This window comes from Phaethon aethereus (genome assembly GCF_964289735.1).
Source record: "Phaethon aethereus genome assembly, chromosome: 5".
Taxonomy (NCBI): Eukaryota; Metazoa; Chordata; class Aves; order Phaethontiformes; family Phaethontidae; genus Phaethon; species Phaethon aethereus.
In genome coordinates this window covers 32151508-32173346 of record NC_138579.1, presented here as the reverse complement: position 1 = coordinate 32173346, position 21839 = coordinate 32151508, and the positions used below count along the sequence as shown (strand labels likewise).

The following is a 21839-nucleotide window of genomic DNA, read 5'->3' as shown; positions in this document are numbered from 1 at the left end:
TTCTTTGTCCCAGCTTTATATACTGAGCATGACATTATATGGTAGGGAATATCCCTTTGGCCAGCCTGGGTCAGCTGTCCTGGCTGTGTCCCCTCCCAGCTCCCCGGGCACCCCCAGCCTGCTCGCTGGCAGGCCAGCATGAGAAGCTGGACTGTCCTTGACTACTTAACAACAACTCAAAACATCAGCACCTTATCAACATTTTCTCATCCCAAATCCAAAACATAGCCTCACACTAGCTTCTGTGAAGAAAATTAACTCTATCTTGGCTGAAACCAGGACATTCTGTTTGAATAAAGGTGCCTTTTCTTCATTTCTTCTACAGTACATGCTATCTGTCCAGAAGAGGTGCAAAATAAGTAAAATTCTGCTGACTTTGGTCATGTTATGTATCTGGCATAAACTTCCTCTGGACAAAGCTCTTCTTTGAGGAAAGAATGGATTTATCTGATGAAAAGCTCGTGATTGTAACATAAAGTCAAGATTTGATCAGTAGATCAGTTTAATAGAACTCGGTGGAAAAGCAGAAGCAGCACATTTCTTTAAAAAATAAATTCCCATTAGTTTCGCTAGGGCAAAATCAGTGTACTCAACTTCCCCAGTATGTTTCAAACCTGATTGAACTTACGATGTAAAATCATCGAAGTAGGTTCTTACAAAGTGAGTTTTATAGGTACACAGGTTAGCTCGCAGCATTTTCCTACCTACCTCCACCTCAATGATTAACTAATCTTCTCCCACCTACTTCTGATCCATTTTGGGGATATTTTAAATAGAAAGATTAATCAAATGAACCCATTTTAACAAGCCTTTTATTGAAAACATACACAAAGTCAACAAGTTATTTAGCTTCTGAATGTACAGATTAGAGAATATTCGTATTAGAGAAGAATATTTTAAGAAAAGGGGAAATACAACCAACATGCTGCAGTATACATTACTAAGGCATTTAGGCTTAAGATCAAGTTATTGTGTGCGCACGTGTTTATATACATACACAAACACACACACACAGGTTATCTGATTTGAAACTGTACAGCGCTATGCAATCCATTATTTTTTGCTTCTTCTATTTTTTCAACACTAAATAAAGCTTTTATCCAAATGGTAGAAGTTGTTCACAGAACAGCAGTTATAATCTACTCTTCAAGAGTTTGGTTACAATTACAATACTAACGATGCACCAAAAAACCCCCAGATCTTCATGGGAAAGTTCTCTCTTACCAAAATGAAGCTCAAGTAAGAAAAACACTAGTTTGCAAAGGCACCGTGGAGACAGGTTTTAATACATTAAATACAACATGAATCATTCACAATAACAAGTTTAGTGTTTCTGGGAACTTTTGTAAATACAACACAGTTGGTCACACAAAAACGTTTCTGTTGATTTGTCTTGGCAACTCAGATACATCAACAGTGTAACAGCATAACAGCTTTGTTCCCATCTGACAGAAAATAATGGCAGTTCTGCAAGGCAAACGTTAAACCTGACCGTATGTATTTATTAATTCCACAGTGTTTTGACAGATTATAGGGGATGCAACTTAAAGGATGCTGACACGCTCACTGAGGGCTTTCATTTCTGTTTCTTCTAGCTTGGTGTTTTCATTATGGTTAGCACTGGGACTGATAAGGTGTGCTGGATACTGCAATCCATGTTCTCCCGAATACTGTTCCCATCGGGAGTCGTCACTTTCATGGGTGATGTAACGTTCCCCCATTTTACATTCAAGTTCTCTTAAATCTAACCAGGTTTGATAGTCCTGAAATAGAATAACAGTATTAGTTTTAAATTTCCTAAAATAAATGACATTCCTTTCTACTACAAATAATATGCAAAGTGCTATTAATTTGGCAATCTAAAGGTCCTGCATTCCCATTGCTCCAGAATGGAAAAATCTTATAATTAATAAATATGAAATCTGCCTATAGAGATATGCTTCATGTCTAGAGGATTGTTTAATAAATTAATTTCATTAAACTCTGTCATAAATATAGTATGGAGATGTAACAGGTTGTTTTGTGGAATGTATGGATAGTCCACAGATTTCCATAATATCTAAATGAGGTACGGGTGGTAAAATAATCCCTTACACTAGTCACAGGACAAATAAGGAAGAAGAAAGAGACATGTACATCCTAGTGATCTGTATCAGACAGTCAAGACAGTTGCTCCATGTCAGTATAATGGTGCAGGACATGAACACAGCTTGAGCTAGAAAAAAATCTGCTTTTCCAAACTTAGGCGATGTGCTCAAAGAGACATATACAACTAAATATCAAGGTACTTCGGAAGTCCATGTCGACAGTCAACAGTAAGGCTGGAAACTGGTTTGGTTCTCATGCTGTTCAGATCATCATGCTCTGCAGCCTCTGATCTGCCTAAAGTATATCTCAACTTTAATAATTTCTTTGCGTATTGCCACCCAAAGCATACATGAAACTGCAGTAATAAAGCCAATCCTAGCCCCATGCAGACTAATCTCTGCTCACGTATCTAGTTTTCTTTTTTCTCCTTCACCTTGTCTCAACACAAGACATAACCCTGGTCACCTAGCCAAAGCACCAGAAAGGCCCCGCACTGTAAATGCATGAAAGCCTTCATCCTTAGTATCTCCCGTCCTTTGGCTCACCTCTTACACAGACAGCCTTTCAGAAATCATCTCCGAGCCTCACTGCCCTGCACCAATGTTATCTTTCCTTAGCCCACAAGGTTGGGCTCTTTCTGGAAAGAGGACTCAAGTCATCCACGGTGCTAGAGCTGCTGCTGTACTGCCTCCCCTTAGCTCACCTCCACTTGCTATTGCACAAGCAATAAGAGTGGATATAGAGAGTTGAAGGACTCTGTCCCATCATGAGACAGCCAGCATACTTGCTGCAGACCTTAGCCCAGATCACCTCTCTGGCCCCCAAAGGCTCAGACAAATGTTCTGCAATGGTTTCCAGGGAGCAGAGCAGTCTTGGAGAAAAAGACTGGAGAGTGACTGGAAATATGGAAGGAAGAAAGCAAGCCCAGGAGAAATGTCCCTGGGGGAAGATAGGTGCAGGGTGGGATGTTGCAGCCCTTTTCCTCCTCAGCAGGTCACCCTCAACTTTTAGAAACAGTTGCAACTATAAGGTACTGGACTAGGAGCCGGTTTCCAGTTTGGATAAAGATTCCTTTGGGATTGTGGATTACACATCTCACCTGTGCCATGCCTGTGCCATGATTACTTTCCTAGGTGCAAATGTGGATCCCTTGGGAGATCCCGTGGGCTGATGTCGCAGCCTGGCCTCAGCCAGTCCCTGTCCCCAGGGAGGGGCCCAATGCCCCGGCCAGGGGCTGCCCCTTGTGTGCCCTGCTCCCCGGCTGGGGGCAGTGGGATGGGCCCCGGCTGCTCACTGCACTAATTCCATTTTAGGTCTTTAACTTGTAGTGATTTGGCTCCTGCCAGGATAAAAATATTACCATATGAGGAGCAGTGGCAGCTAGCATCTCAAAAATTCCTAACATTTCAGTTTTTAGTTGAAGATTTCAATTGAAGGTGGCTAATGTATTTTCCTGGAAAGCACACAACTTCACTAGTCCTTCTGATGACTGAGAATTGAAAGCCTATTGACTAGTTGCAATAAGAAGTGAATCAGGCGATGAGATAATGTAAGTCAAATGACTATAAGTATTTTTTTAATATACATCATGTTCTCAGTGGACAAACAAGATAAAATACTTTGTAATGTCTTTTGAAAACATGAGAGAGTTTAGTATTGGAATATAATACTTCAGAAATTAATTAGGATCTACAGACAAATTGGTGAAGGAGTATGAGGTTCTCAGGATCTGTAAACATCTTCAAGTTTGTAGATTTGCTTAGATTCTACTGTGCTTAAAGATGAAAATTTGTTATACACTTAGAGCCTAAATACATAGGAAAAAACATGAAATTTGTAGCAATACCTGTAACCATGGGTGGCTTAACGTTTTGTCCACACTGTAGCGCTTTCTCATTTTCACTTGCAACAAATTATTTATCAGATCAATAGCTGAAAAGAAATAATATCGGAAAATGTCAGTTTAAATATATTTGTTTCAACTAGGACATGCAAACAGAGAGATAGACATGGTAGTTGTAAAAAGAGGACAGTTATCCCTTCTGACTCCAGCTTTTTACAAACTGCAGTCAATGCTGATGTCCCTGAAGGTACCCGTGCAACCCTTCCTCATGGGATTAGAATTGTTTTACTAAACAGTTGCCTGCTCGCTAGCATATTGTCTACCTCTGTGTGTTCATTCACAGGCACACAGCAAAGACTGAAGGTAATTCTAACTCAGTTCCATCTCAAGTGAAAAAAAAATTTATGTGAGGATTAGAGTATTCTGCAGGGACCACAATAAACACATATATATATATATATGTATATGTATTTCTAAATGTTTGGCATGTATTCTGGGGGAACCTTATTGTTATAGAATAATTGATCATCCATAAGGAATTATAGTATCACTGCAACTTTCCCATTTCATCATTGTATCTGTTGGCTTGTCCAGCTTGTATGGTGGTTTACATCTTTATTTCCTTGTTTATATCATGGTGACAGGGAAAGATGGTCTTGAAAGTAACGCAGAAACATGGCATCACCGAGGGGAATTGGGTTTGAAATGCATGAGATGGACATTGTTGCCAGCTGCATATTGAAGGAGTCAAATAATCATCTTGTCTGTTTTAAGTGCAGGAGGCTGGACAGAATTCTTTAAATTGGTACATCTCTGAGGTTGTATTTTGTGCAGCGATATGGAAAACCTTTTCTTTTTTAACAGAGGCTTCCTCTCCCCAGGCTCAATTTGCCAACTAGAGCTTTCTGTGTCTTTCTGCCACGGGGCAGAGCACAATGTCCAGGAAATTGGGAACGTATATGGCAGCCTATCTGGATGTATGCAGCAAGTTTGACAGACAAAGCAGCCCTGACTTCCTGGTGCTGAATATTATCTTGGAAATCACAGCAATTGTGGGAATGACATAAAACAAATCTTGGAACTTCTGACAAAGAAGGCATTGCCAGAGGTTCTGAGCCATGCTTTTCCTGGAGCAGATGGTCCTAATTCTACTTTTTCTGCTGTGCACAAACAGATTTTTAGGTACCGTTTCTTTTAGTATAAAATATAGTTCATGCTAAATTCTTGAACTCATGTTTATTTTGCTCCCTCTCAAAATGTCTGCAAAGTGGATGTGGCGCCAGTGGATAGCCAGTAGGACCACTACTGACAGGTGGTAGCACTCTGAAAACTTGTGTGTTTTCTAAAATTGTGGGGTTAATCTTTTTCCTCTTTATAGTAAGAGAAGTTCTCAAGTTCCAAGCTATAAGGAAGAGACAAGAAAGTCAGTCATATGCCACAGTTCAGTTATAGAGTGACTTCTGATATAACCTGGGAAAAAGTAGCGGCCATCGTTTTTAGCTGATGCTTGGAAGAGGAGAACATAGTTCTTGCCAGCTGCAGCAAACCTGGGTATCGGCAAACATCAGCATTTTCTGCTACACTGTCACCTTACCCTTAAATTCAGCAGAATTACCATAAGATTTCAGTCTGTATTTTCATAAATAAGCCAGTGCTGAATGTGAATTTAATAGGATTCCCATTTGTTTATTATCTTCAGTGGTATTCAAGTGTATATGATCTTAGAGATCATTTTTCATCATTTACTATGAAACTCAGTTTGGCAAATAGGTCAAGAACTTGATGAAAGACTTGATTGTCCTGGGAACTGATTTCAGTCAGCCAACTGTTGAGATAGAAGTGCATGTTTCCCAAGATGTGCCTCTGTAACTGCCAAGTACCTACTGAATATTCCTCCTGCCATGGAGTATTGAGAATGTCTCTATTATGCACCTTCTGTCCAACCCACTGGAAGCAGGTATGACTGTAAGCCTTAAAAGTGATAAAATTATACATAGCTATTCAGCCTCCCTCAAGTTATGACAAGATGAAGACCCCTTTGCTCCTTTTTTCCCCTTCAGAACAATGACATACTACATGTAATAACATATCTCTTTGTATTCTTGGTATAAATTGCCAATGGCTTGTTGAACAGACCAAAAGGCAGTGGTCAAGAAACAATCACAAGAGAAGGTACATAAAGAAGGACAGGAAAGGAAACTAAGATGAAGGTGAAAAGGCAGCTTCACAGGATGGTTAGGATTGTCAGTACTGAGCAATCGTTTGTTCTTGAGAACAGTTTAAACAGATAGTCTGCTTGTTTCACCACTGGAATATTGCTGTCTCTGTCCTGTCACAAGTTTTGGTGTTTGTTTTTAGTTCCTTATGTAGGGTTCTTTTCACCAGGAAAGTTTTTAAGATCACTTGCCTTTTAGCAATAATAAGCACAAATGCAGCGTGACTATTATGAAAACTTAGGGCCCAAACTATCTGATACAATTCCATTTGCTTAATACTCAAAGTTTTCAAATGTAGGTGAAGAAAGAGATCAAACGAGTTTCAAGAGTAAAAAGCATTTGCTATTTTTTACCAGGAAATCACGCAATCCAAGAAAAGCCACTTCTCAAGCGTAAGAGTTCCGAGTATCAGAAGTCAAGATGCAAGTGATACGTACTGGCAAAGCAACAAGAGGACAGTGCTGTGTAAAGGAAAGCACTAGCTAGGGAGTTCAATACAGACAGGCTGAGTGCTGGAACTGAAGGATTAAAGGATTTCTTCAGGGTTCTGGAATAGTCTGTTAATGAGAAAATTCTGAATTTAACTGGTGTTAAATACATTGTAGAGGTTCAGACACTGATTTCGGTGGGACTGATTTTCAGACACTAAGTTCTGTGGGACTATTTAAAGGAAATGATGAAAGATCCTGGTTATTGTCTCTGTTTCAGCTTACAAAAAACCATCCTGTCCTAATAGCGCTCTGACAGCCACTGTCTAACACAGTTTGGTCTGGCTACAGTTCACATAAGATGTACGAACAGTAAGATTCATGTTGACTCAATTTCCTAATTAAAAAAAAAATCATATAATTAATAGTTTGATGATTATGTTTTGAGTTGTACTGCTTAAAAACAGTGGAGATGAAATTTTGGAAGGTATCAACATTTAGTTTAGACATACAGCTCAAGTGTGGTTCAGGGGACCAAACTGGAGTATCAACTGTTAGGAAATTAAATTTTCTGTCTAGGAAGACAAAGCAGTTTTGAGGAGAGGGTAGCAACTACACTGTATTTTACAGTGCATTTTATGAATTTTCACTAGAGACTGATTATTTTTTTTTTTAAATCAGGTTTTAAAGTAATACTTGTCAGACATTTTAGGAGCCTTATAAAGTTTGACAATATTGCTCTGTAAAATCAATAACTGAATAAATGCAAAGCTTTAAGAAAGACCACCTATGGTCTGCTCACCATCTATGGGAATCCAACAGGTTACCATCAAGGAAGCAAGCTGAATGAAAGTTCTAAGAGGGTTATGGCACTGCTTTTTCTAACACTTCTATGGGCTCCTGTGTAATTCCTATGATTTAAGGATAGCATAAATACCCAGCTGAGGGCTTATCAAGTTCCAGGAGCTGAAGACTTTGTTAAAGGAGATAAACTAGTCAACTACTCCAGTAGCATGACTACTGGTCATTTAGATAGGTGATCATTCAGCAGAATCTCCAATGGGAAGATTCAAATGCAACTTTAAAAAGCTGTATGTCCCCTTGATTTTAGGAAAGATTGCTCTTTAGTTGCATTTTGCTGGAAAGACCCTCCAGAGTCACGAGGTTCATGTTTCTAAAATGCTTATGGCAGTTTATTAGTACGGCAAATAATTAATTGTAGTAAAGACACAGTAACAACTTTTACTCTAAATATCAAATTAACACATGATAACTACAGTTTTCATAGGAATGACTGCTTTAACTCAATTAGGATATGACCCACACATCAACACAAAAGTTTATGAAATATCTGAAAATCCTATTATGAACCTACCATTTACTTAGTCCTACCATACAGACTGTAGCTTTTAATCTAAATTATAAAAAAGAAACCACCTTAAAAATATCAAGAAAAGCAGTCCGAAATCAACAATAAATTTATACTTGGTCCAGAAATTTTAAAGTACACTCATAACATTAGCTACTCTTTACAGTCATCACCTGTAAAAAAATTAAGCTGCTGCCATTAATGTAAAACTTAGGACTTCCTAGACCCTGGATTCTTCCAAATATAGCTCTGTTGATTAGTGGTATAATTTTTTCATACACATAAACTCCTTCCCTATTGCTAGTCAATACAGCTTTGTTGGCAAATGCTGCAGTATACATGCAGTTATTTTGGCAAAAAATAATCTTCAGCTGGCAGAGCTTATTATTTTCAGGTACATGGATTCAAGACATCCTTGGCAAGCTGCACCTCTACAAGAGAGGTTTTTCTAATACTAATCTATCCTAGCAAACGTGTAAGTAGAGCCAAGACTTTAGTTTAAACAGCTAGTTAAACATTTACTGAGGTAGAGAGCATCTTTGAACTATAACATGAATTTGACCTCCTTGTACTTAATGCTCATTCACGTGACTTTGTCATTAATGTGCGAAACAGAGTTTCTATTCACATTATGCTGAAACAAGTCTATATAAATACTGGCTTGAAGGCAGCTGTGGTATTTATTTCTGACTCAAAAGCAGTGTAACAGGCACACCATGATCAAATTTAATGCATGGAAGAAATTGTATTGTTTCTTCCCAAATTATTTAATAATACGAAGTAACGTGAAGCATCTAATCAACAGTATGCACATCACATAGCTCATCAGGCTAGTAGTAATAGCTGTGTTGGTAGCTGAAGAAAAAAAAAATTGTGAATACAATGATTTATGAAAATTCCACAACAGAATGAAGCACATCATGAATAACCCAAAGTTTGACATTGCACGTTTTAGGACCACGCAGTTCAAAACAGCCACCACAGTGAAGACACACTAGGTAAAATACACTAACAGGCAAAGGGACAAAATCCTTCAGGGAGTTCTGTCTTTATATTTAGCAGAATTTATTTTTTGTAACCTGTAGCTAAGCCAAAATGAATCTTTTGAGATGATGCAGATTTAGTGGACTGGAAGGTCAAAGCTGGAAACAAACATTAATAGTGTTGAAAATAGTTTGACAGATGTGAAATTTAAAGCTATAAAATAGGTAATAATTCTGCAAGTAGATTCCTCTGTATGATTATCTAGCAAAATTCCACAATGAAGTCTGAATTAAGGTCAATTATCATACAGCAATTCATTAAATTTGGAAATGTAAGCTGGCTTGACAATCATTGAAGACAAAACAGAAACAGCAGATTGGGCAATGAAATGCTGAATAGCAGTGACAAAATCTGGTTTTCTACAAGATAACCAAAGTTCATCAAAGAAACTACCTCTCTATAGTAATGTCTTACAATTCTATTTAGACATACAAAAACAAACTCAGTTTTTGGGCAGTATTCTTTCAAAAGAGAGAAGATATTGGAAAAAGGTGGGAAAACGCAGCTGCTTAGTGATGGTGGAAATCAGAATTCCCTATGGAGGAATCAGAAACCTTAAAATGTAAAGCAGTCGGGGTTGGTGAAGTTAGAGAAGGGATTTTGTGCATGAAGGCTAAGCTTTGGGAAATGATGCTCACAGAAGTGTTTGAATGGATTATTAGTTGGGAAAAAATACATTTCTGAGAGCTATAAAAATGGAAAGGTCTTAGTTTTAAGTTTAATGTGGGAAAAGGACAGAAAAAGCATTACACAAAAATGCTAGAATTTCTCAGCAGGAAGAGTTGATGAGATTAATCCAGATGTTATGACATCAGACAGACACATTACAGAGAGAAAAGAGTCATAGTCAATGACTAGACCACATTCCTGAGCAGCAGAGAAGACAGAACGTTGATAGCGACTGAAAGACATCAGACACAAAAATATTATCCTCAAATGGATTCTGCCTGCTTTCTTGGCTTGTGACTGTAGATTTTTATTGAAAAAATTGCTAGAACTTGCTAGAGAAAAAGTACTTCTCAAGAAAATAAACTAACACAGACCACACTTTTACATTCATGGCACACTTTTCCTCCAAAATACAATTTCTTCCCATATGTTTTTGCTCTGAACCTGATAGACTTTAAGTGTATTATTTATATAATCATGCAGTTTAAGCTGTTATGGGTCATGTGTTTTTACAAAAAAAACCCTGCGCCTCATCAGTGCACTTTAGAATTTTAGAAGCCAACTGAATTTTACCTTAAGATGAATAATTTAATAAGGAACAGAGAATGGGAACATTTAGGCTATTTTACCACTGTTGTCGCTTTTCCAGACATAATGTTTAGGTATGACCTATCTAATTTTTTTTTCCTTTTAAAGTTTTGCTACCCTCCGCATTCCAGCTCCCACATCAACATGCTGTTGCTTGGCAGTATCAAGAAAAGCATCCACTGAGCACTAAAACCAAAGTGGTGATAAACACAGCATCATTCACTCTAATTTGTGCACTATCCATTAAATGCAAAGAAATATGTGATTTTGCTAAAAAGTAAAATACTGAGCTTTTAATCCCTCTCTGATTACAATGAAAATGGAAGTAAACATGGCAATAACTAAGTTTAGCTATTCTTAACAGCTAATGAATTACCACGAGTAATGGTCTGAAAAGAGCACTGAAATAACTACAGTTGCAAGAAGTTTTACATCCAATTTGTCTGTCTGAGCCACAGTAATAGTCATAAGCAAGAAACAAAAGGTTTGAGAGCTGTTCTGCTTTCCTCAGTGTCAATTTTTGCAATAGGCATGCAAAAATTCCTAACACTGCTGTCATTAGCCATCCTGCAACAAATTATATGCCCTTTCATAAAATTGCTGTTTCACAGACACTTAGCAATACACTTGGTTGATGATCACTTCCCTTAATCTAAACTGAAAATTGCATAACAAGGTAAAAAAACCACAAACATTTACCATTCCACTAAAAATGGATACTCAACATTTCAAACAAGTTACTGCAGTTTAAGAAGTAAGTAGCTCAGGTGTATCAGCTGCATATGTTTGTGACCCTAACCCTTTACAGTTGTAAAGTAAACCCCCTATCTATAGTTTAGGGTATCTGTCTTATCTGCCATCACTTCCTTTAGGCATCAAGCAGGATTGTTGACATAGACAGCAATAGGTTTGAAAAAAACTTTTTTTTTTAGCTCAACTTGATATACAATTCCTTCTACTAATTCTCACTGTTCTACAACAGTCTTTCTAGGATTATCATATTATGAACATTCATAGGAACCAGTACTGACATATTTCAGCAGTAAAAAAAGAAAAAAGTCATGCATATTGCATTTTATATGGTCAGAGAACCTAAGCATTTTTGTTGGCATGCATAAATCAGAGTTAATATTAATTCTCTTAGATGATTGCCTAGCTCTTCTAAGTTCACTGAATTTTTAAATTCACTCTGCTATTACTGAGGCATATAACATAGTCTCTGGATGAAGGTACCACTTGTAAAATCTAGCTGAAATCTACAATTCATAGAGTCCATTATAAAGAGTGTTTGGACCCAGCAATGTCTGCTGGACATATGAGAAGAATGCAGAATGTAATGGAGAAAGAAAGAATATTTACATTGCTTTTACTTATGGTAACATTTTGATATATGGCTCCTATTTTTCAAATTCACACAACAAAACACTTCAAAAAGATCTTTCTTACCTGCATTGGAGATAACACTTACTTTACATTTCTTTCATCTGTGGCAATAATACTTGTCTAATTAATTTTGGCTTTAATTATTTAATGCTATAACAGCGCAGCAAAATTTTGGGTGAAGGCTTCTGTGAAAACTGTAGTTGTTTATTATGTGTTAAAGTTCTCATATATTTGCAAAAATTTTTAAATGTCAATAAATTGTACTAACTGCTGCATCTTCAACATTTTTTCTTTCTTACAAACAAAAATATAACTTAAATAATTTTGTTTTAATTTTAAAACAAAGAATAGTGCTTCTTACAAGTAAATATCTATGTAGATCCTCCAAGACAAACAGCAATTTCAAATCATACCAGCTTGAAAGAGATAGGTTGATCAATCTTTATTTATAAAAATCTTGCTGTATTCTGCTGCAGAATTATATTCCACACTGCTACATAATCCCCTTACAAGCCTGAGTGGAAGAACTAGTTGATGATAATTAATGTCCTCTTGGGAGAATTATTGCTATGATACAAATTCCAGGACATAGTTAAACAAGAGATCTATTGTGCCTTTAAAATCAATCTATTATGGATCTTTTCATATGAAAATTAAAACATTAAAATAATCATAGTCATGTATGTTTAAACTTCTGTTGGAAGATCTTCAATGATTAATAATAATTGGCAAAAAGAATATTGGAAAAGATACGACAGACAAATACCCCATTCATTAGCTTAACCTGTTCGGGAAGCTGGAAGAGCCTATGACAAGCTAAAAGAAGATTTTCAAGTGCACGAACGTAACCCGTTAGGATTGAAACCAATCGTTTGTCTGAATTTTGTAAATATATAGCACTTAGTGCAGAGAAGTTTATTAGTCCTAATGAGTGTATTTTAGCTTGAAATGAGCTTCATGTTACCATAGTTCACATTTAATTACACAAACCTTTTCAAATCATTGTTATTTGCAATGTTGAGTAAGCAACTTCATAAAATTTTTAAATAATCATTTGTGTTTCCCCCTCAAATGCTTCAACAATTTATAGCATCAATCATCATGGCACTGCTCAGAATTGTAATCCCGATCAGATGTGTCAGGACACATCTTAACCATGCTATGTGGTCATAGATAACACAAATGGGATGGGGCCAGCAAGGCCCAGGCACCTGCTCTCTTGTGACCTGCACAGGAGTGTGGACCACAGCAGCTGACATGACAAAACCGTTCTTTTATTTCCCCTAGCTAATCTGGAGTTTGAGTCCAATTTTGAGCTCTAAAAGTCATCATTATCAAGTAATACTTGAAGAGAGATCTAGACTCCAACTCCCTGTATAAAAGATAATGGATCTGGTCAGGCTTTTTTCAGGTTTTTGTTTAGCACAATAGAGTGGCTCATCAGCTAGGAATTCAAAATATGTAATAAAATCACAATGTATAAGCAGATTTTAACTTAGTAAGTTGTTAAAATGTGTTCTTTCCCACCCTTTCTGTATGCTTGCAGCCTGATAAGCCCTTAACTCTTAATGAAGGCTGTGATTCTATGAAAGGAGAGATAACACTCCAGTAGGTGAGTTTGCTGTAGGTGCTCTACTGAATCTTCACCTCTGAGTGTAGAAACTGATCTTCTGTCTACCACAGTAGAAACTTGTGGAGACAATTTTCTTGCAGCCTCTTCTGTGTTGATTGCTGTTTGCTTATCTTTAGCGCCAGATAAAGCATTGCTGCCAACAGATTCTGTCAGCTTACATATCAGGAGTGTGTGGAGGTTCAGGAGGACTTAAGTTTGTAATTGTGCAGATTTAGAGCTGCCGGGGTTTTTTTTCCTCCCCCCCCCCCTCCCCCAACAGATCTCATCAAACTTCATCTGCCACCGAAATAAAACAACAGACAATGCCCTCCAAGCATTTTTCAGCCGAGAATCTTACATGGCTATAATATATATTATAGTAAGCAGTAGGCACACTTCTCAAAGCTATTATCTATTTGAGCTATTCTCAAAGGTTATTTTTGTTAAATGCCCTACTAGTTGTGTTCAGAGACATCTTTAATAGAATTAATTTACCTTCTTTAAAGATGTTCATAGTGAATTATTCACGTTGTTCTTTTACTGTCAAAATCTTTAATGTCATTGACTAGAATCCTAGTTTCAAAAGTCTCATTGGTTATCTCCAAGCCTTCCCCTCCCTGTGGAAAGCCACTTCTATGACACTTTCTCACACTGTTCTTGAAACCTCATCTGCTTGGAATTGTTCAGTATCTTTTTTAATCTTCTCCACAGAAAGACTATCAGGGTACAGCATCCTACTGAATGGAAACTGAAGTACTGGCACAAGTAGAATGAGAAAAAGACTGCAGAGGCACTGGAGATGAAAGAAGAGGTACAGAAGTAAATATAAGCAACACCAGTTCCAGCAGCTGAGGTTCCCCACAAGATTCTATAGCAACCCAACCTGTAGGTGCCTCCTTCAACACCTCCTAGAGAGATCCCACACTAGAGGATTATGCCATATGCAGTCTAACCATCCTCTGCAGGAAATGTCTAAAGCCGCTGAGACCACAAAACAGAGACTTTACATTATGGTACCTTGAAATTTAATTTGTTTGTTTGTTTGTTTGTTTACCAGTATGTACAGGGGAAAAAAAAATAAAAGCAAAATACAACTACTCTTTTTTAGCATTTATATAAAAACAGCCACAAACAGGTATTACCTTCATGAGAAATTTCTTTCCATGGATTAGGTGGATACATGAAAGCGGCGTTCTGGATTTGGTCATGTATATCTTCATCTTCATTGAATGGAAAGGTACCACTGAGGCTTACATAAATGATGACACCCACAGACCACATATCCAGAGATCTGTTATAGCCTTTGTTCCTCAGCACTTCTGGGGCAAGATAGGCTGGCGTTCCTACAACTGAACGCCTAAAGGATTTCTCTCCGATGATTCGGGCAAAACCGAAATCACAAAGTTTTACCTGTTTAAAGAAAAGTGCTATAGTAAGCCAGACATTGGTTTTGTTATCAAATACAAACTTGAGGAACTTCTATCATGGTTTACTTCCAAGATGTATCTCCTACTGTTTGTTCAAGGATATATTTTTTTAAACTCTTCCTTGAGAGGAATACCCTTATTCCACTGAGACGTTAGACAAGATTACCAGTCCATTGTATCTCCTCTATTCGTTCACTCCATGAGTAAACCACAGTAAAAGCAGTAACACAGGACAGCTTAGAATTAAAGAAATACAGTTTTGGATGGACCTAACAGTTTAAGCTCTTGGTGAAAAGTAATACAAAGTAATACTGATTCATTCATAGCATAAAAACATGGCAAAGAGAAAAACTGTTTTTCCTATGGCTTTTTCCCAAATGAAACAAGTTGACAAAATTCAGTTCTTGAACTTCCACTTTCATTTTATTGTGGACCTAGTTACACCCTGCCTCTCTGCAAACTTCCTTGTCTGATTTCTTCAGAGTGACAGATTAAGCTGCTTAAAAATTCTCACTTAACACCTCAGTACAGATACTTCCTTTCCAATTATTGATATCGGTATTATCTACAAATTATCCATAGTGCTCCTTTTGAATATGGGCAGTTGGAGGAGATTATAGATGAACGCTGCAGATCAAAGGTAACAGGAACTGATATTTAATGAGAAATACAACGAGCCAGAAAATACATATAAATACTCTGCAATCTATCTGGCATTTAAATTCATGAAATTAAAGAAGCAGCTCTTGTTCTTCATGAGCTCTACCACAACTTTCAGAAGAATAATTGTCTTTCCAGTGACTTCTTGCAAATTGTCACTTATCTGGACCAAATCAACCAGATACGTAATTTCTGCTGTGATGATGAACAAATTAGAAGCGGTCACACAAGTAGTTAGGTCACACTTTAAAATCTAGTTGAATATCATAGGCAAATGACAAAAGGCAAGGATTTTCAAACATGTCTTCTCTGGAAAGTTTAACTGATCAGTTTTTTCATATCTAAAAATTCTGTGTAGTTCCTGGAGGAGCTAGAGAGAGGTCACTAGTCACTTTTTTGTTTGATAATGAAATAATCATTGCTAACACTTCCTAATTGGAACAATTTATCTTAAGAAAGGGCATTTTCTACTTGCCTGTGGGAAAGGATCAGCTGATGCCAATAACACATTTTCTGGTTTGAGGTCACAATGAACAATATTTTTGAAATGAAGATGCCTTAAAGCAACAAGGATCTGTGAAGAAACAAACCAGAAAGAAATTCAGTTTTAAATGTTGTACTTTTATTTTGGTTTTACATTGTTTGGACAGTATCAGTGATCAGAGAATCAAGGACTGGTGTAGAAAGAAACTATCTAGCAGGAATGTACCTTTTAGAACAAAGTCTACAATGGGGGGAAAAAAAAAGGGAAAAATATTAGCTATTATTTGCTCTGCCTCAAGTTTTCTTGATGTTTCACTGTATGGCATATGATTTTTCCCTCTCCAAAGATTTCATATTTTATACATTTTTAAAAAAAACTCGGTTCTAAGTACTTGTTTACTTTTTTTTTTTGGTCGTGAAAACTCTGGATGCAGAAACATTTGCAAAATGACCTTCCAGATCTAAATTAACTCAAAAAACTTCACAGAAATATTAGGTGATCCATTAAACATTTTGTTGAGGAAAGAAAGCATAAAGAGCCTTGCATATATTTTTATTGCATTCCACACACAAGAACATGGCAAGAGAGTGTAACAGAAATTTTTATCCCATTCCTGTGACTTTATCTCCTTTCCTTATGCCTGGTCAGGGGCTGACAGAATTTCCCACTATATTGGAGCAGGCAAGGAGGCTGAATGAACCTGGGAAGGCAAGAAACCAAATTCTAAAGCTGGTGGCAGTTTCGCCAACGAAAGCCTAAAAACTAGGGAACCTACTACATGCTACCTCGAATAATAAACTTCCACCGTAACACGGCTGCTCCTGCTCCTTTCTTTTTCCTGATTGCTGAAGCACAGGCTGCTCTGATTCTGAGGTGCCTCACTACTCAATTGTGTATCTAAATTTAAACCAGTATTATGGGCAGCCGAAGAAGCAATACAGTAATATGACAACAGGAAGAAGAAGAACAACAAAACAACGCAGATCACATTGTTAACGGAAGTCATACAGGAAACCAGACTCATTTAATCAGAGGTAGTGATGAGACACAATCTCAGCACAAAAACTGTACACAGAAGTGCATAGTACAAACTGCAACAGTTAGGTATGGGGTGGTTCAAGAGGCTCAAATTTCTTTGTGTAGGTCTTCAACAGTTTGCTGTTAGAGCTTTGCATCCCTTTCTTATGCTTAATTCTTCAAGCATACGAGAAACGGTAGCTTGATGGCTACAGCCATCCAGCAGCCAGACAGCTGTACATGTGTATAGTTCTAGGTCCTTTTAATGGTTTACTACCTTACAAATAATGTACACAAAGTTGTCTTACCATGCCTGATATTACAATTTAGTCTTTCACAAATCAGACAGGTAAATTATGCCAAAAGCAAAACACAAGAAACAGTGATACTAATTGACCTCAAATCTCCTTCTAGGTCTATAATTAATTTCTTACCTGAGTAATTAGAAACTTTGTTATTCTCTCTGGCAATCTGCCCTTTTCACTTGATAAGATCATCTCCAGCATGTCTCCATGGAGTTTTTCCATAACAACAAACACTCTTTCTGGCGTCTCAAACATACACTCCAGATTTACAACCCCGGGATGATGAAGATTCTATTAAAGATAAATACAGCACAAAGTTTCCCAACATGATCAGCAGGTTTTATCATTACATAGCCAGTCTTCAGACCCCCCCTAAACCAGACAATGTTTCAGTATTTTATAATTTAAATTGTGCCCTTAACCTGTAGACACCAGGCATGAAGTTTCTAGGGACTGTACAGACGAATGGATGAACTCCAAATTAGTTTAACAAACATTTTCCTTATTGTGCCTCGTGCTTAAAACTGCAGAAATTGTAATTCCTAACACTGCATTGCCAATGCATTTGGTCTTGGCTGTTTATGCAGATTAAGGAGCAAAAATACTTGTGATTATCAATTAAAATAATGATCATATTATCTGGTATTTATAGAAATGTACAAATGGAGTTAACACAGTAAAAAAGAATAGAAAAATACCTGCAAAATTGCAACTTCATTACGAAGTTGACTTTCTTGTTTAGTTGGAAACCTTAGTTTATCAATTATTTTAATGGCAACATCTCTTCCTGTTTTGCGATGTTTTCCTGCATTAATAAGATAAGAGACCTCTATCAATTAACATGATTAATTCTGAAAAATGTTCCACTTTCATTGGATTGTACAAATGACCACAACAAAGTAATTCTCTGAGCAAGTTTGTAGCAAATCAAGTCATGTAAGGCATTAGAAGTTTTCTGTCATTTCCCTTCTTTCTACCCTTTGACAAGAGAATTTTTCTCATATGACAAAGCTGTTTAAACATGTAAGAAACATACACATATGAGAAAGGCAGCTCTGCATTTCAAGAATATAAATGCAAAGTTAACTTTCTGATCTATCTATCTACCTATGCTTGTTCATCTACTTAAGCTGCATTCTCTGCAATCGGCACGTTGTAGGTTTAGTCCTTAGATAGCAGTTCCAGACTAGCAAATAACAAAATAGGTGATTGTCTTTAGGCATGAGTGGGTGTCCCGGGTTTATCAGAGACTCACAAAGATTCTTCAGTGAGAAATTTGTAGCTAGTTCTCACTTCACACTGTCTCAAACAACATTTGTACCTAAATACACTCCCAGAAACTGCTGAAAAAAAGGAGGAAAAAGAGGTAAAATGATTAAGAAAATAAAAAAAGAAACAATTCCAACAAACTACTGAAAAACAAAGAAAAACAGCCCACAAAGACATGCCAAGAAAAACAGCAGGAAGAAGAAAATATACTCTTCTTTTTTTTTCTTCTATTGTAGTTCTCAAAGAGAGCAGTTTTCTGCACTTCAGGATTTTCTTTACTAGAAGTTACATAGGCTATGAAGCTATTCATATATACTGACACACTATTGCACAGAAAACTTCAAATTACAAAACAACTGTCAACAAAAAACAGTTTCATGTTTAATGAATACTGCTTATATAAACCAACAGGCAGCTAAGTTCTATAACAAAACATTTCAGAGTCCAAATACTTTCACCATTCAAGAAATTTTCTATCTTAAGCATAAGAGTACAGCACACCAAAGCCTTACCTCCATAAACAATTCCAAACTGTCCTGATCCCAACACCTCATCTGGGAAGATTTGGTATACAGTGCTAATATCCTGTTTATATAAACATAATAAATATTAAGCCCTGAGATATGGAAACAAAATTTGTATTTAATTTGCTTTTTCTAATGGGAAGCAGCACACATTTACCATAGTACATTTCAAAATATATTATCTGCCAAAAACATTCACACAAGTTTTATTAAAAACCATGTTATCTGCAATTGCTGTAAAAGCTGCTGCATCTTCAATAGGTTTCAGCTGCTGCCATCTTCCAGGCAAGTAGCCCCCAGCACACAACATTACGCTTTATCTTTGTGAAATCTGAAGATGAAAGTACATATGGAAATAAAGAGGGTCTTGTTAGCAACGTTCTACCCGTATGTCCCAGGATCCCAGATCTAGGAATTACTGCTGGTTTTTTAGGAAAAGGGAGAAATTGTGTATTTAAAATTTTCTTGAAAAAGTTCCCATGTCAGCTCATGTCAGGCATAGAAATGCAAATGGTTTCTTAGTTTTATAGAAAGCTTTGTGAGCATCAGCAATTCTGGGCTTTGGCTGTTTGTATTTGTGTACTGAGAGGGGTAAAATATTCCATCTGTGCCAGAGAGGGAGTCTCACATCTCACTATTTCTTGGTGCCTAAACACAAGCTAAAGCACAAGCTGTTAGCGGATTCATTTGGGAGACTCAAATAAACCTCAAAGCTTGGAGCTCAGTTTCATTTTCCTGATATTTAACCAGGAGTTACAATGACGAGTAAAAGAACGCCAAGGAGTAGATAATAAAGGCTGTCTTGCTTCTTCATAAGAAACAAATGGACACATCCTTCCCTAGCATTTTTCTGGCAAATACCAGAGCTGCCCCCAAGCTGTACTCCGCTGCAGTTTATTTCCTCTGTCCTTGAGACAGAAAAATCAGTGGTGTGTCTGTTTACCTTGACCACATGTCCGGTGTCTAACAGTCCTAGGTAAAAGAAACCCAGAATTCTTTACATACATGTAACAACATATATAACTCTTCCTTTCAGACAGAGCTTCATCTTTGCACAACAGAGAATATCTGATCTCTCAATGTAATATCAGTAAATATACAGAATGTTTATCAAGTCTTGTGATTAGCTTTACAAAGTTCAGCTCACAGAAATTCCATGAACTAATAACTTCTACAGCTTGCTTTGCCTTTTGGTAATTAACATCCTGCAAGGATACGTAGTTAAATTCTGTGTTAAGAAAAATTACCCATATATAATTCTTGTGCCTCAGGACAAGATGCCATGAAGATGATTTTTCTCAGAAGCTAGCAAAGCTAATTGTTTGTTAATTTCTACAAAGTAAGTGAAAAATGGCTGATGGGAACTCTTCTCCAACATTCCTCTTAACAAAACAGATCAATGACTTCGCAAGCTTAATCATAGCATGTCTAGCACCAGCATCCAGAGAACACTCACCACATTTTCTTGAACTTGGCAGTTTGACACAGAAATACTGATGGATATATCCCCTGGGGAAGAAAGTAAAATATACTTTAGATTGCTGTGCTTCTAGTTCAAACATGTAGTAATAGGAAATGACATTTACATTACATCAATATCTACTGACAGCTCTAGAAATTGGACCAATTAGGTCAGCTTGTTCATCTACCAGCCAGTATAAAATTACACCAGCCCACAAATATGTGGCTTGAACAACAGTTTTGCAGTGTATGGCAAAAAACAGAATTATACATTTCATCACTATTTTTTAATAGTGGAATCTCATAATTCCCATTTTTAAACTCATTATTTCTTTTTGTGCATTCTTTTTGGGGGCTTTATACTCATGTAAGCAACGTAAGTACAACCAGGGTAAACTGTTTTTATTTAATGGATTTAATAATAATTTTTATTTATGGTGTCATCTACAATGTATTTGATGCTATTCACGCCAATACACATTCAAATTGGTATGTGTAGTGTTAAAAGTAATACACATTTCAACTGGCTTAAAAGACATTATTAAAACACATAATGGAAAAAAAAACCTTGCACTTGGGATTTAATACAACAAATATCAGACCCAACCTCTATAAATTCAGAGCTTAGGATGTTACCATAAGCATTCTGAACTGCAAACCTATTGAGGCATTCAATAAAACTTGAGAATATGTCTATTGCTAAGTGTATTACACAAAGATGTCATTTTGGGGAGGAAAGAATGGTCCTTGGGAGCATTGCCGCCTCTGACTCCCACATTTGCCTAGAATTTCTTACTATGGATTTCAGCCTCAGCAAAACCAGTGTTCTCTATTACAAAGCCTGTATTACACACTGTAGACATTTACTACTGCCCGTCAGCACCTTTCCTAGTTGCAGTAAGTAGCATGAGTAACTTCTGCCTCATGTGACTTATTCCCTCGTCCTTTCCTTAGGAATAGACTGGTTTAGGAATGGAATTTTTCAGTTACACAGAGGCTTTTTATCATTGCCAATTTGTTTTCAAATGTATGTGCTGCTTTGTGTTTACATGAAGAAAAGCACAGACAAAGACTTTGAGCAGAAGACAGAAGGTTGCCATCACCCGCAGTCCCCACTGGAGTTTGTTCTAAAGGTCTCAGATGACCTTAATTTTCCACACAAAAATCCCAAAGATAACTACTAACTTGTAAAGAAAATTTTCAAACTTCCCAAGAGAGAAGACAGCTGTCATTCCCAATCCAGCCCTTTAGGTGATTTGTTTAGCTATGCTGGGCTCAAACCAGGGGCACTAGGCAACTAGCCTGATTGAAATGACATCCAGAATTTGACACTATTTTATGCAGGAGCCCAGTGAAGAAAGCAAAGGACACAGCTGATCTAATCTGGTATGTGAGCTGTTGTGCCTGGACATGTAATGCCACAGCCTGTTGTATCACTTGGTTTCTGAAGGG

The 21839-nt window shown here is 37.1% G+C and overlaps 1 protein-coding gene across 2 annotated transcripts in view; it reads right to left on the bottom strand.

Annotated features, from left to right (window-relative positions):
- Positions 1 to 1544: 1544 nt before the first annotated feature.
- The window catches only part of PRKD1 (protein kinase D1), a gene marked incomplete at both ends in the record, with an annotated part of 141697 nt that continues 121402 nt past the window's right edge, over positions 1545 to 21839 (bottom strand). For both annotated transcript variants that reach the window (XM_081999829.1, XM_081999830.1), the window contains 8 exons: positions 1545 to 1763; positions 3935 to 4020; positions 14383 to 14650; positions 15803 to 15901; positions 17263 to 17424; positions 17832 to 17938; positions 18915 to 18987; positions 20383 to 20435. In XM_081999829.1, coding sequence (XP_081855955.1) covers positions 1545 to 1763; positions 3935 to 4020; positions 14383 to 14650; positions 15803 to 15901; positions 17263 to 17424; positions 17832 to 17938; positions 18915 to 18987; positions 20383 to 20435 — 1067 coding nt within the window. The remainder of the gene's footprint in view (positions 1764 to 3934; positions 4021 to 14382; positions 14651 to 15802; positions 15902 to 17262; positions 17425 to 17831; positions 17939 to 18914; positions 18988 to 20382; positions 20436 to 21839) is intronic.